The sequence below is a fragment of the Chiloscyllium punctatum genome, chromosome 29 (assembly GCF_047496795.1).
Source record: "Chiloscyllium punctatum isolate Juve2018m chromosome 29, sChiPun1.3, whole genome shotgun sequence".
Classification (NCBI taxonomy): domain Eukaryota; kingdom Metazoa; phylum Chordata; class Chondrichthyes; order Orectolobiformes; family Hemiscylliidae; genus Chiloscyllium; species Chiloscyllium punctatum.
The window spans coordinates 75,137,565-75,151,709 of NC_092767.1; the positions used below are offsets into that span (position 1 = coordinate 75,137,565).

At 49.2% G+C, this 14,145-nt stretch overlaps 1 protein-coding gene across 7 annotated transcripts in view; it reads left to right on the forward strand.

The window, feature by feature from the left end:
* LOC140454601 (homeobox protein otx5-like) overlaps window positions 1-13,670 on the forward strand; it is a 45,356-nt gene extending 31,686 nt beyond the window's left edge. For all 7 annotated transcript variants that reach the window (XM_072549472.1, XM_072549468.1, XM_072549473.1 and 4 more), the window contains one exon: window positions 8,062-13,670. In XM_072549472.1, the coding sequence (XP_072405573.1) occupies window positions 8,062-8,688 (627 nt within the window). In that variant the 3' untranslated portion in view covers window positions 8,689-13,670. The remainder of the gene's footprint in view (window positions 1-8,061) is intronic.
* The last annotated feature ends 475 nt before the right edge of the window (window positions 13,671-14,145 follow it).

A 14,145-nucleotide genomic window follows, 5' to 3' on the forward strand; every position in this document is an offset into this window, starting at 1 on the left:
TTCCCTAAAGGGCATTAGTGAACCAGATTTTTTTTTTCCCTGACAATTGACAATGGATTCTTAATTCCAGATTTTTATTGAATGCAAACTCCACCGTGGCAGGATTCAGACCTGGGTCCTCAGAGCATTAGCTGGGTCTTTGGATTACCAGTCCAGCAATAGTATCACTAGGCCATTGCCTCCAGGGATATGTCCAATGGGTTTAAGCAGTCCTGTTGCCTTTAATTCCATTATGGGACATGGGTATGGCTAGCTGGGCCAGCATTTGTTGTTTATCCCTAATTGCCTCTTGAGGGGGTGAGCCGCCATCTTGAACTGCTGCAACCCATATGGTGTGGGGACCCCCAATGCCCTGAGGGAGGAAATTCCAGGATTCTGACCCAGTGACACTCAAGCGACAGCGATGTATTTCCAAGTCAGGGATGGCGAATGGCTTGGAGTGGGACTAGCAGGGGCTGGTGTTCCCATGTACCTGCCACCCTCTGGAGTGTAAAGTTTGGAAAGTGCTATCAAAGGAGCCTTCGTGAGCTCTTACACACAGCCATGAGGGATTGCAAAGCTTGGCAGAAAATGAAGCATGCTGGAGAAACTCAGCTGGTCTTGTAGCATTGAGAAACAGAGTTAACACCTCAAGTCCAATATGACTTTTCTTCCGAATCCTTGTTGAGCCCAGAATGATCTGAAGAACTGTCACTGGCTCAAAACGTTCACTTAGGTTGTCTCTCTGCAGATGCTGCCTGACCTGCTGAGTTCCGCCAGCAATTTCTGCATTTGTTTCAGATTTCCAGCATCCACGGTATTTTCCTTTAGTGAGCTGCAAAAGCACAGCAGGTCAGGCAGCATCCGAGGAGCAGGAAAATCGACGTTTCAGGCAAAAGCCCTTCATCAGGAAATCATGAAGGGCTTTTGCCCGCAGCGTCGATTCTCCTGCTCCTCGGATGTTGCCTGACCTGCTGTGCTTTTCCAGCACCACTCTAATCTTGACTCTGATCTCCAGCATCTGCAGGCCTCACTTTCACCTACTTTAGTGAGCTGGCAGCCCTGTTTATTTAGCGGTAATTGAGGCCTGCCTTAAGCCCCGAAGCAAGGACATGAACCTACTTTAGCGGTGGAAATAATACACACAGCACAGTCCAACAGGTGAATCCCGTGCCTTTGGAAACAATCGATTGCTTGATTCAATGCCAAGGGGAGAGTGTTGCAAAATGTCAGGTCAAAATATTGTACATTTTTCAGAACTTTCACATGTTTGATGCCCGTTTCTTCATTCAGAGAAAAGCCCAAACTGAATCGCTGCCTATTATTATAAATTACTTAAATGAAGGACAAAGGGAGCTTCCCTCAGTAATGGAGCTGACAGTTAACTATCGGCTAAGGCTAATGAGTAATTATACGGTGGGTTGTCCTATAGCTGTTTGTCGGAGCTTGCTGCGTGTCGATTGGCTGCCACATCTCCCATACAGGAGAAACTGAGGACTGCAGAAGCTGGCTATTAGAATCAAAAAGTGTGGGGCTGGAAAAGCACAGCCAGTCAGGCAGCATCTGAGGAGCAGGAGAGTCAACGTATCGGGCATTAACTTCCTGATGCTCGATTCTGCTGCTTCTCGGATGCTGCCGTCAGTGCTTTTCCAGCACCACACTCTTCGATGTCTCGTATGTAACCCCTCACATTATTTTGGATTGACATCATTTGTTGTGATCATGGCCGCCATCTCGTGAAGAGCAAGATCCCACTAAGAATAGTGAGGCTAATCGCTGCTTTGGCAAAGTGAGGACAGGGGATACTTGCAGGAAAGCCTTCCGTCCCTCAAATTGGGGTTTCTGCTTAACGCCTCTGTCTGTTATAGTCCGATACTGAGGCCTGGGACTGCTGGGGTGTCACACGTTGGATGGATATCTCCAAAGCCAAACTGATACATTGTGCCAATACATGGGTGGCACTGTAGCTCAGTGGTTAGCACTTCTGCCTTACAGCACCAGGGACCCAGGTTCAATTCCCGCCTCGGGCAACTGTCTATGTGGAGTTTGCACATTCTCCCCGTGTCTGTGTGGGTTTCCTCCTACAGTCCAAAGATGTACAGGTTAGTTGAATTGGCCGAGCTAAATTGCCCGTAGTGTTAGGTGAAGGGGTAAATGTAGGGGAGTGGGTCTGGGTGGGTTGCTCTTTAGAGGGTCGGTGTGGACTTGTTGGGCCAAAGGGCGTGTTTCCACACTGTAGGGAATCTAATCGAATTTAATTATACGTGAGCATCCCGAGCCGAGCTCCCTTAGTCTATAGGTCTTGTCCCATTTGAGCTGGTTCTTTAACCCGTGGTGGTGGTGAGGTCGGTGTGTCGAAATCCAGATTGAGAAGGAGTCTCTGCCCTGACAGGCCTCTCCCAGTCAACCGCTTCCCATAATAAACGTTCAGAGCAATGACATCTGTGCAGACTGCTGCTTACAGGTTGCCGCTGGGTTAGGAGGGGAAGATGTTTTAAAGAGTAAAACATGAATGATTTGCAGAGATAATGTTATTTCTTCAGCTGATTCGACTCCAGGGCATAGTACCTGCCTCAATGACTATGCTGAACTCTCTGAGCTCCTTCAATTATCCCCTCTTATAAAACCTGATTTCCTTGACTCTGCCAAACTGCCTAAACTGCAACTTCTGGAATTCCTTCTCTCAATCTCTCTTGCATGTCGAGTCATTGAGATGTACAGCGCTGAAACAGACCCTTCAGTCCAACTCGTCCATGCCGACCAGATATCCTGAACTAATCTAGTCCCATGTGCCAGCACCCGGCCCATATCCCTCTAAACCCTTGCTGTTCATATATCCATCCAGATGCCTTTTAAATGTTGTAATTGTACCAGACTCCAACATTTCCTCTGGCAGCTCATTCCATACACGCACCACCCTCTGAGTGAAAATGTTGCCCCTTAGGTCACTTTTAAATCTTTCCCCTCTCACCCTAAACCTGTGCCCCCTAGACTTGGACAGCTTATCCTGGGAAAAATACCTTGTTTATACCCTATCCCTGACCCTCGTGATTTTATAAACTTCTATAAGGTCACCCAGCATGTTTTGCTTTCTGTCGGTATTCAAGCTTTGTACTCTCTCATGGCTGTGTGTTTGTCACAGCTTCCCAAGGATCTTTTGACAGTACTTTCCAAACTTTACCATCTGGAAGGACAAGGGTAGCAGATACATGGGAACGCTACCCCCTGGAAGCTCCCCTCCGAGCCCCTCCCCATCCTGACTTGGAAATGTATCGCCATTCCTTCAGTGTCTCTGGGTCAGAATCCTGGAATTCCCTCCCTAGCAGCACGTTCCCTGCTCTGCCCTCATCAATCCTCTTTGTCACTTCTTCAGAAAACTCAATCAAATTAGTGAGACATGATGCCCCATGCACAAAGCTATGTTGACTATCCCTACTCAGTCCTTGTCTTTCCAAATATATGTCATAGAGTCATAGAGATGTACAGCATGGAAACAGACCCATCGGTCCAACCCGTCCATGTTGACCAGATATCCCAACCCAATCTAGTCCCACCTGCCAGCACCCGGCCCATATCCCTCCAAACCCTTCCTATTCATATACCCATCCAAATTCCTCTTAAATGTTGCAATTGTACCAGCCTCCACCACATCCTCTGGCAGCTCATTCCATACACGTACCACCCTCTGATTGAAAACATTGCCCCTTTTATATCTTTACCCTCTCATCCTAAACCTATGCCCTCTAGTTCTGGACTCCCCCACCCCAGGGAAAAGACTTTGTCTATATATCCTGTCCATGCCCCTCATGATTTTATAAACCTCTATAAGGTCACCCCTCAGCCTCCGACACTCCAGGGAAAACAGCCCCAGCCTGTTCAGTCTCTCTCTATAGCTCAAACCCTCCAACCCTGGCAACATTCTTGTAAATCATTTCTGAACCCTTTCAAGTTTCACAACATCTTTCTGATAGGAAGGAGACCAGAATTGCACACATTATTCCAATATGTCAATCTTTACATCTGGAAAATCAAATTCCATTACTAAGCATCACTGTTCAAATGTCGCTGGATGTGGCAGATTGTGGTTTGATTGTGTTCCCTTGAAGCATCGTGGGATATTTAGCTAGATTGAGGTGCCTCATGAATAAAACTGTCTGTTGGTGTTTCATTCTGATTGCGATAGTTTCGATCACATCCTCAGACAGCTGACACCAATGTGAACCTGCTGCTTTCTAGACATTTTTGGGTTCGAGGGCATAGGATACAGTCTGAGCAATTGAGGACTGGGATGAAGAGGAGTGTCCTCACTCACAGCTGAGAGGGTGGTGGGAGTACCTTTGGAATTCTCTCCACCAGAGGGCAGTGGAGGTTCACTTACAGTGAGTGTGTGCGAGCCAGAGGTTGCTCGGTTTCTCCATGTTAAGGATATTGAGGGATGAATGGTGGACAGGCTGAGGGGCTGAATGGCCACCTTCAGCCAATTATTGAAATTTGCAATAAACCAGGAGGCCATTTGTTCAATTGCACTGCAACATCAGCCTATCTCTGTTAGGCAAGTGTTTCAATTATAAGCAGGAGGAGGCCATTCAGCCCATTCAGTCTGGTCTATCACTTGATAGGATCAAGATTGATCCGACTGTGGCCTTGACTCCATGTTTCATCCCCCCTGTAGCCCCCTCAACAACCAATAGCTACCTTACCCTATCTCCCCTCAATCCCATAGTAGATAATGAAGCTTCTTTTTAAGAGTATAATCTCTGAATACCTCCACCCAGGATGGAGCCTGAAACCATTATATCCCACTTCTGTCTGCATTGGCTCACTTGTGATGGGTTCTTAGCCTGAGTGCAGCACAGACATGAAGGGCCAATATCTACAAGGCTGTCTGTGTGGAGTTAACACATTCTCCCTGGTTTCCTCCCACAGTCCGATGATGTGCGGGTCAGGGTGGATTGGCCGAGCTAAATTACCCATAGTGCCAAGGGATGTGCAGGCTGGGTGGGTTAGCCCTAGGGAATGCAAGTTTCAGGGATTTGGTGAGTCTGGCTGAGATGGTATTTGGAAGGTTGGTGTGGACTCGATGGGCCAAATGGCCTCCTTCTGCATTGTAGGGATTCGCTGCACTACAAAATGTCACCAAGGTTCCTCAGACAGTGTCTTCCAGGCTTATAACCACTTCCATCCAGAAGGACAAGGGCAGCAGATACATAGGAACACCACCCCCTGCAACTTCCCCTCCACTCACCATTCTAACTTGGAAATATATCGCTATTCCTTCAGTGCCGCTGGGTCAGAATCCTAGAATTCCCTCCCTAAGGACATTGTGGGTCAACCCACAGCACATGGACTGCAGTGATTCAAGAAGGCAGCTCAGCCCCACCTTCTCAGGGGGCAACTAGGGACGGGGCAATAAGTATTGGATCCAACCAGCAACACCCATATCCTACGATTGAATTAAGAAACCCTAAGTTCTCTGGGATATGGTGCTTTTGTAAAAACTCCCTCTGTTGGTCTGTTGGGGAAATGTCCCCGGGCTCTCAATTGAAATCTCACCCAATGCTAAACTTCTTTCATAGCGTATCTACAATGTGGGGTAATGTCGTCATTGGAATGAGGTTGGTCAGGTGGGTCTCATTGTGATCCCTGATTGGGGCTGTTAACTAGGGTCAATCAGGGAGTCCCGGCTGACAGATAGAAACAGGAGATTCAGAAAGTCACCTCACTCTGAGGACTAGATGTGAGCTGGCTGGTCAGAGTCCGTGTAGTGTGTACATGTAAATAACGGGTGACTTGGTGACAGGATATCTGCCCCTGTGGAGTTATTTCATGGTGATATCTGCCCTTGTGGAGCTATTTCATGGTGATATCTGCCCCTCTGTGGAGCTATTTCATGGTGATATCTGCCCCTCTGTGGAGTTATTTCATGGTGATATCTGCCCCTCTGTGGAGTTATTTCATGGTGATATCTGCCCCTCTGTGGAGCTATTTCATGGTGATATCTGCCCCTCTGTGGAGTTATTTCATGGTGATATCTGCCCCTCTGTGGAGTTATTTCATGGTGATATCTGCCCCTGTGGAGTTATTTCATGGTGATATCTGCCCCCTGTGGAGTTATTTCATGGTGATATCTGCCCCTGTGGAGTTATTTCATGGTGATATCTGCCTCCTGTGGAGTTATTTCATGGTGATATCTGCCCCTCTGTGGAGTTATTTCATGGTGATATCTGCCCCTGTGGAGTTATTTCATGGTGATATCTGCCCCTCTGTGGAGTTATTTCATGGTGATATCTGCCCCTCTCTGGAGTTATTTCATGGTGATATCTGCCCCTCTGTGGAGTTATTTCATGGTGATATCTTCCTCTCTGTGAGCTAAGGAAAGCCTGTCTTCTTCATTTGGTTCTTCTGTGGACTCCATTCCCCTCCAGCTCTCAGCCTCTGGCTTGTCACGTGGGTCAGAGTTTGCTTGTCCTTGCTTGGAGAGACCAGCAGCGGGAGACACCTTAGTCACCTCCAGTGAAGCTCCAGGGAGTTGATGGAAACTTGTTAAATGATTGGATTTTCCAGTTTTAGCTCAGCTTTGTGGCTGGATAATGGAAGTGTGTCTTTTTGCAGAATCACAGAAGTATGGCGCCACAAAAGGAGGCCATTCAGCCCATCGAATCAGCACCATCACCCTGGTGGCATTCTCCTGTCACTTACCCCCCAGACTCTTGGACATTGTTCCTTTTTAAATAACTATCCAATGATTGTCTCAGTAGAACCTCCAATGTGGGGGGGGGGGGGGGGTGCATATGGAGGTGGGAATAACGTGCATGTCAAGCCAAAGATCTCCATTTCCCTAGCGCCCTTTATCACCCCCGCACCTCGCAGCCAATGGAGTCTTTTTACAGACCGGGTTGTGTTGGAAGAAACGCAGCAGCCGATTTATGGACAGGAAGCTCCCACAAACTGCAGTGTGGAGATAACCAGACCACCTATTGCAATGGAGGCAATAATCTAAGGTGAATTGAAAACGTCCAGCTATTTCCCTGTTCAACGATGTTAGTGCGTGCGCACCTCTAGAGCAAAGGGAGGGTTCAGAGGGAGGAACACTACCATTGTGCCACAAGTACTTTTGTGTGATGTGGATTGTGGGTGGGCGGGTTGAACCCATGACCATTGACACCACGCTCTAACCATTTGAGTCAACACCCTCCCACAATACGATGGGCACCAATTGTTTTCTGTTGAACAGTCTGGATCCAAGACTGGCAGATGGATTAAAGACTCAGATTATGCTCTGATCCATATTGAATTGTGAACCATTCTTGAGGGGCTGAATGGCCTCCTTTTTTTATTTGCTTGTCGCTGGCTGGGCCCACATTTATTGCCCGTCTCTAGCTGCCCCTTGAGAAGGTGGGGGTGAGCTGCCGCCTTGAACCGCTGCAGTCCACGTGCTGTGGGTTGACCCACAATGCCCTGAGGGAGGGAATTCCAGGATTCTGACCCAGTGACACTGAAGGAACAGCGATATATTTCCAAGTCAGGATGGGGAGCGGTTTGGAGGGGAAGTTGCAGGGGGTGGTGTTCCCATGTATGTTCTGCCCCTGGTCCTTCTAGATGGAAGTGGTCGTGGATTTGGAAGGTGCTGTCTGAGGATCTTTGGTGAGATGCTGCAGTGCGTCTTGTAGATGGTCCACACTACAGTTACTGAGTGTCAGGGGTGGAGGGAGTGGGTGTTTGTGGATGTGGTGCCAATCAAGCGGGGGGGTGCGTTGTCCTGGATGGTGGGAGAAAGTGGGCACTGCAGATGCTGGAGATCAGAGTCAAGATTAGAGTGGTGCTGGAAAAGCACAGCAGGTCAGGCAGCATCCGAGGAGCAGGAGAATCGACATTTCGGGCAAAGGCAGGAATCCCGATGAAGGGTTTTATGCCTGAAATGTCGATTTTCCTGCTCCTTGGATGCTGCCTGACCTGCTGTGCTTTTCCAGCACCTCTCTAATCTTGATGCCTTACTCCTAACCTCTGACCTGCCCTTGTAGCCACCGTGTGGATGTGTCGAACTGACCGTATTAACTCCCGGCTCTTCCTGTTGCTCCCAAGGTTTGGTTTAAGAACCGTCGGGCGAAATGCCGGCAGCAGCAGCAGCAGAGCAGCGGCCAGGCGAAAACACGGCCGGCTAAAAAGAAGACCTCTCCAAGCCGGGACACCAGCTCCGAGACCAATGCCAATGGCCACTACAGTCCGAACCCGCCAGGGACGGTGGGCACTGCCAGCTCTATCTCCAACGCCAGCGTCTCCATCTGGAGCCCGGCCTCGATTTCTCCCATCCCGGATCCGCTCTCCTCCTCCTCCACCGCCTCCTGCATGCAGCGCTCCGCTGCCTACCCCATGACCTACAGCCAGGCCCAGGGATACAACCAGAGCTACGCCGGCTCCTCGCCGTACTTCAGTGGCTTGGACTGCGGACCGTACCTGTCCCCCATGCACCCCCAGCTGTCCGCCCCGGGGTCTGCCCTCAGCCCCCTGGGCGCCCCGGCCATGGGAGGACCCCTGAGCCAATCCCCGGCCTCCCTCTCGGCTCAGGGCTACGGCTCGGCCAGCCTGGGCTTCAACACCGTCGAGTGCCTGGATTACAAGGACCAGACCTCCTCCTGGAAGCTGAACTTCGGCGCCAGTGACTGCTTGGATTACAAGGACCAGACCTCCTGGAAGTTCCAGGTCTTGTAGGGCCAGTGGGCGAGAGGCTTGGGCGAGACCCAACGGCCGTTTCGAGACGGCCAGGGGAGGGGAGGAGGGGAGACTCACCAGGCATCAGCAAACACAATCACCGACCGGGTTTGGCAAGGGGACGTTGGTGGAGGTGGGAGGGGGGGGTTACTGTCACCTATTTCACCATCAGCAACATCCAATCGCACGGCTGGGGAGGGCAGAAGGAAGGATTTCTACATTAAAAACCAAACGTGGGGGAAGGGGGGGTGGAGTGGATGTGAATTCACCAAATGGAAGGGCTTTGCAAAAACTTCAACCAGGAGAGAAATGTTCTCCTTCAGTGACATTTCTTCCCATCCCTCCCTCCTCCCCGATCTTGATAAACTCTTATTTGTGACCCTGGGGTGGGACGGGGGGTGGCGTGGGGATTAACGAACTGGGGAGGGAAGGTGCAGTGAGAGTGTCTTTGTTTTTGCATTTCTTTTACATTATTGTTGGGAAGGTGTGCATTCGAACATCCAATCACCTGGGACAGCACATCCCTTAACCCTTTGATCCCCACCTTTGAAAATACTGCGGGCTGTTCTGTCAGGTAGTGGGTTTTGGGAATCTCTATAAAGAGATGATCCAATTCCAGAGACAGTGGACACATCTGACCACATTACCCCAAGACCACCACACACACACTCTCTCTCTCTCTCTCTTTTTGTGTTTTCTTCTTTAAACTTTCTTTTTGGGAATTTAAATGAGGAAACCGCCACATTTCGAACCTGGTTCCCATGGAATAGCCCTTTGCTTTTCAGTTGACAGAATGGAGTGACTGTGTTCAGCCTGTCTCTGTAGAACAGAGCCAAGGGCTCCTCACCCTCTCTGCTTTGCAGGAGGAGGACTGGGAGTCTGTCTTCAACCTAGAACCACTTTCTGTCACACAGTTTGGAGGTATTTACCCTCGAGAGGGTTATAACGGTGATACACATCATAGAGAGGGAGGGATAATTCTTTCATGGCAAACCTACCTCATTGTCCATGGTCCAGAGGGTGTGTATGTCTAAGTGTTTGTCTGGGTGTGGGTGTCTGGGTGTGTGGTTCTGGGTTTGTGTGTGTGCCTGTGTGAGTGTGTGTCTGTGTGTGTGCATGTGTGTGAGTGTGTGTCTGAGTATCTGTGTGTGTGTCTGTATCTGAGTGTGTGTATATGAGTGTGTGTGTCAGAATGGCTGAGTGTGTATGTCTGAGTGCATTTGTGTGTGTGAGTGTAAGAATAAGTATGTGTGAATGAGTGTGTGTGTGTATGAATGTGAGAGTGTCTGTGCGTGTGAGTGTGTGTGTATGTATGTGAGTGTGTGAAAATGTGTGAGTGTTTGAGTATGTGTGTCTGAGTGGTGCGCATGTGTGTATATGAATGTGTGTGTGTGTGTATTTGTGTGTATGTGTGTTGCTGGATTACACTTTGCTGTCAATTGCTTGGCTGTTTTGGAGCTGGGACTTTGGGCCCCCGCCCAGAGATTATATCAATAACAACAGAACAGCCGAGAGAGCAATAGGGGCCTTGGGTCTGGCTGGACAGCTACCTCGAATGGTCTGATCGAAATCAGGAACTGCTGAGATCAAAAACATACCTCTTGAACAAATTAATTCTAGAAATATGAGGGTTGTGGGAGGGTCAGCATTTATTACCCATCCCTAATTGCCCCCTTGAGAAGGTGGGGGTGAGCTGCCTTCTTGAACCGCTGCAGTCCACGTGCTGTGGGTTGACCCACAATGCCCTGAGGGAGGGAATTCAGCCACACTGAAGGAATGGTGCTATATTTCCAAGTCAGGATGGTGAGTGGAGGGGTAGTTGCAGGGGGTGGGGTTCCCATGTATCTGCTGCCCTTGTCCTTCCAGATGGAAGTGGGTTTGGAGGGTGCTGTCTGAGCATCTTTGGTGAATATCTGCAGTGCATCTTGTAGATGGTACACACTGCTGCTACTGAGCGTCAGTGTTGGAGGGAGTGAGTGAATGTTCATTGATGTGGAGCCATCTTGCTCCCCTTAGCCTTCCAGACAGTGGAGGTCTCTGCTTTACAAGATACTGCCAAGGAATACACTGCAGTGGGTTGAAATCTTTGAAATGGCAAATCTCCGTTTCCTCGTCACTAGTCACAGTATAAAATGTGACCTCCCACTGAATGCATGACCTACTGAACACGGAGCTGTCCTTGTTGTGTTTACTGACCGTCAGGGGTATAGCGCAGGAGGGTGGGGTTAGAGGGGGTTAGTATTGAGAGCTCTGGTCTCTGGCTGGGGCCCAGCTCCTTCAGCAGGGCTGAACCGTAAGAACAGACCCTGAGATGGACCCTTGCCTTGGCTTTGTACAGCGGCCAGCTCACCCCAATGGCTCCTTGTTAACTCCTGAACCATACGGTCTCAATTGTAACAATGCCCACTCAATGGGAGTCCTTCGAGCCCTGTATCAAGCTCAGAAGCAGTGTGTTTATCTGATTCCGGCATAGTCTCTCACAAGCTATAAGAGGCTGATCGACATGGAAAGTCAACACTGAGAGCATTGCCATTGAGGTGAGCTCGATGAATAGGCAACCAGAGATTCCACCAATGGATGAGGGTATCGTCCTTGCCTACAGTGTGCCACTGACTGTAGGCAGTATCCTTGACCTCTAGGCTGCAGAAGAGGGGGGATTGGTCAGGCGCCCACTCCCCTCCTGCGGGGGGCACTCAGAGGGTAAGAATGAGATTCAGACCTGAACCTGTGTGAAGTCTACCTCAGGGCAGTTGGTATCTGTTGCCCTGTAGCCTGAGGCAGGTATGGACCTACGCCACAAGTGAAGCTGAGAATGAAGAATGGGAGCAACTCTCCGAAACCCTTCTGTTGGCATGTTGTCCACAATGGCTGCCTGGGCACTGGTGCCTGGGAGCTTTCTCTGCCAGTCTCTTCAATCTCCATCATGTCCTCGCCACTGAAAACTGATGTTTCTCCTCTCTGGGATCGGGAGCAGGCAACCCCCAACATCCCGCCATCGAGACCCAGACTAGGAGAATGGGTGGAACTCCATATGAGTGACCATCAGCAGATCATGAAACCCTAGCTCTGAGGATGACCCATTACCCTCTCCCCTGACATTAGGTGAAGTCAAAACTCAGTATAGCCCAAGGGGAGAGATTGCCTTTTGGAAAGGCTGGGGGGAGCTGGGTTAAATGATCTAATGACAATCCTTTGGAAAGCCTTTGATTGTGTTCAGTTTTAGCGTGGGTTTGCTACAGGAGGTTACTCATTGATCTGGCACATGGCTAGAAATATTTGCACAGGAACAGATTCCCATCCCCCTTCTGCCTCCTCCAGGCGCTTGTGACTTCTCTGACCTGCTTGATACCCTTGTCTCAGTCAAATCACTTCTTGTGATTCGCGGGACTGCACCGTGTGTGTTTTCAAACAGGTTAGTGACCACCGTGTGGAAACGGGGGAGGGTTTCAGGGAGGGAATTCCAGGGATTGGGATTCAGTGGCTGAAGGCACGGCCAGTGGCTGAGAGATGGGCATCAGGCGTACAGGCCAGAGGCTGGAATTGGGGCAAGTCCAGAGATCCTGGGGGCTGAAGGAAATGTCAAAGTTGGGCCGGGAAACAGGCCATTCATCCCTTCAAGCCTGCTGCACCATTCATGGCTGATCATCTGACTTTATAGCCTGTTACAGAGATAAGGGAGAGGGATTGAGAAAGCGCAAAACAAAGACGAAGGTTTTAAAATCTAGCTGTTGCTGGACCAGGACTAGATGTAAGTCAGTGGTAACCGGGGTATTAGGGACAATAGGGATAACGCCAGGGAGCTGTGTGTCTGCTCGTTTCTGGTTGTGGTCATTGTTACATTTTAAAAATGGAAAGAGGTTTGTACCCAGGGGGCTCACGGGCAGTGAGGGATGGTTTCACAGAGTCGAGAGCGTGGTGCTGGAAAGACACAGCAGGTCAGGCAGCATCTGAGGAACAGGGAAATCAATGTTTCAGGCAAAAGCCCTTCCATCAGCTGCTTGACCTGCTGTGTCTTCCCAGCACCGCGCTCTCGACTCTGATCTCCAGCATCTGAAGCCCTCACTCTCTCCTAGATGGTTTCACAGAGTGTTGATGAGCCATTTCTGAAGTAAGGACTGGTCTGTTTCTCTAAATGTCTCCGTTTTCAGAAATGAATAAAAGTCTTTGCATGAAAGGAACTCTGGTCAGTTCTGTGGACACTGTTCATCTCGTTGAATATTCAATTCGGTGTCACAGTCCTACCATCTTGGATTTTACGTCCCAGTGTATCTTTTTTTGCTGTCGGTTGGCGGGGCGAATATTTAGCTCGGCTACCTACCACTCCTTGTCTCTCACCAAACTCTCACTGGGGAAAGAGCCCAGTATACCTGGATGGGGAGGGCGCTGGGCCATAGAAGTTGGCATCTTTACATTCTGCCCCACTTTTGGTTTGTGGCTCCCAAAGTGAAAATGCCAGGCCCCAGACGTCTCCTGGCAATGATTCTGATTCAACAATCGAGTGATGTTAGACCGCTCAAGCTGGGCACTGCCTGCTGTGTGTTAATGAATCCTACAAACCAACCCCTCCTCGCTACCTCTGCAAACCCGTCACACCGCCACTGAAGAGCTGACCTATACATTTGTAAAATAAAAAGTAAGATTATTAATAAATAGAACAGCAATAACTTAAACTAAATTAATAGACAATCATCTTGTTTTTAAAAAGCTTGTATGTTGGGGATTAATATAAATCATCTTTGTTGGTTTTTAATGATTTGTATTTAGTTTTACGATAAAGCAGAAAAAGTCACTTTTCTCAGTAGTAAAGTTTAGTAAACTTGTGAAGCAGAACAAAATAAGCATTGCACAAATATTTTTCAATAATGTATTTATTTGTTTAGTCTTGGCAACAGAATTCTCAGAATCAATGTGATGACTTCCTTAATTAATTATGATTGAAGTAATGTTGGAGAAATTTTATTGGAAAATAAAGGATAATTACTGAGTGCTATGTGGAGAGTCTGGTTTCATTGGAGGTGAGGGATGCTGATTGTTGGGAGCTCCGTCTGTTGCCTCTTCCTCCGGTCTCCCACAGTTACACATCACCCCCTTCTCCTGAAGAAACTCAGGCCGGCCATGACTCAGTGGGAGCACTTCTGCCCCGTTTGGGGGTCTGGGGTCCCACTATGTGCCTCCCACTGTCGACTGATACTGCACCATTGCTGAGCTGGCCTCTCCATGCCTTGGCTCATCACCTGCAGAAGACCTCGTCTGTGCTGCTGTTCCCTTGACACTCATCCTGCTACCTGTGGTCTGTTGCCTCTGCAAATCTCCTATTGTCTGAATCCCTGCTGCCCCTGACGTGCATCAAGTCCTGTTTCTCTATTAACCTGCCCCCTCCCAGACTCACTGGCTCCTCAACAAACGATGCCTCAATTTTAACATTTTCACCCTCATTTCAAATCCCTCCATGCCCCC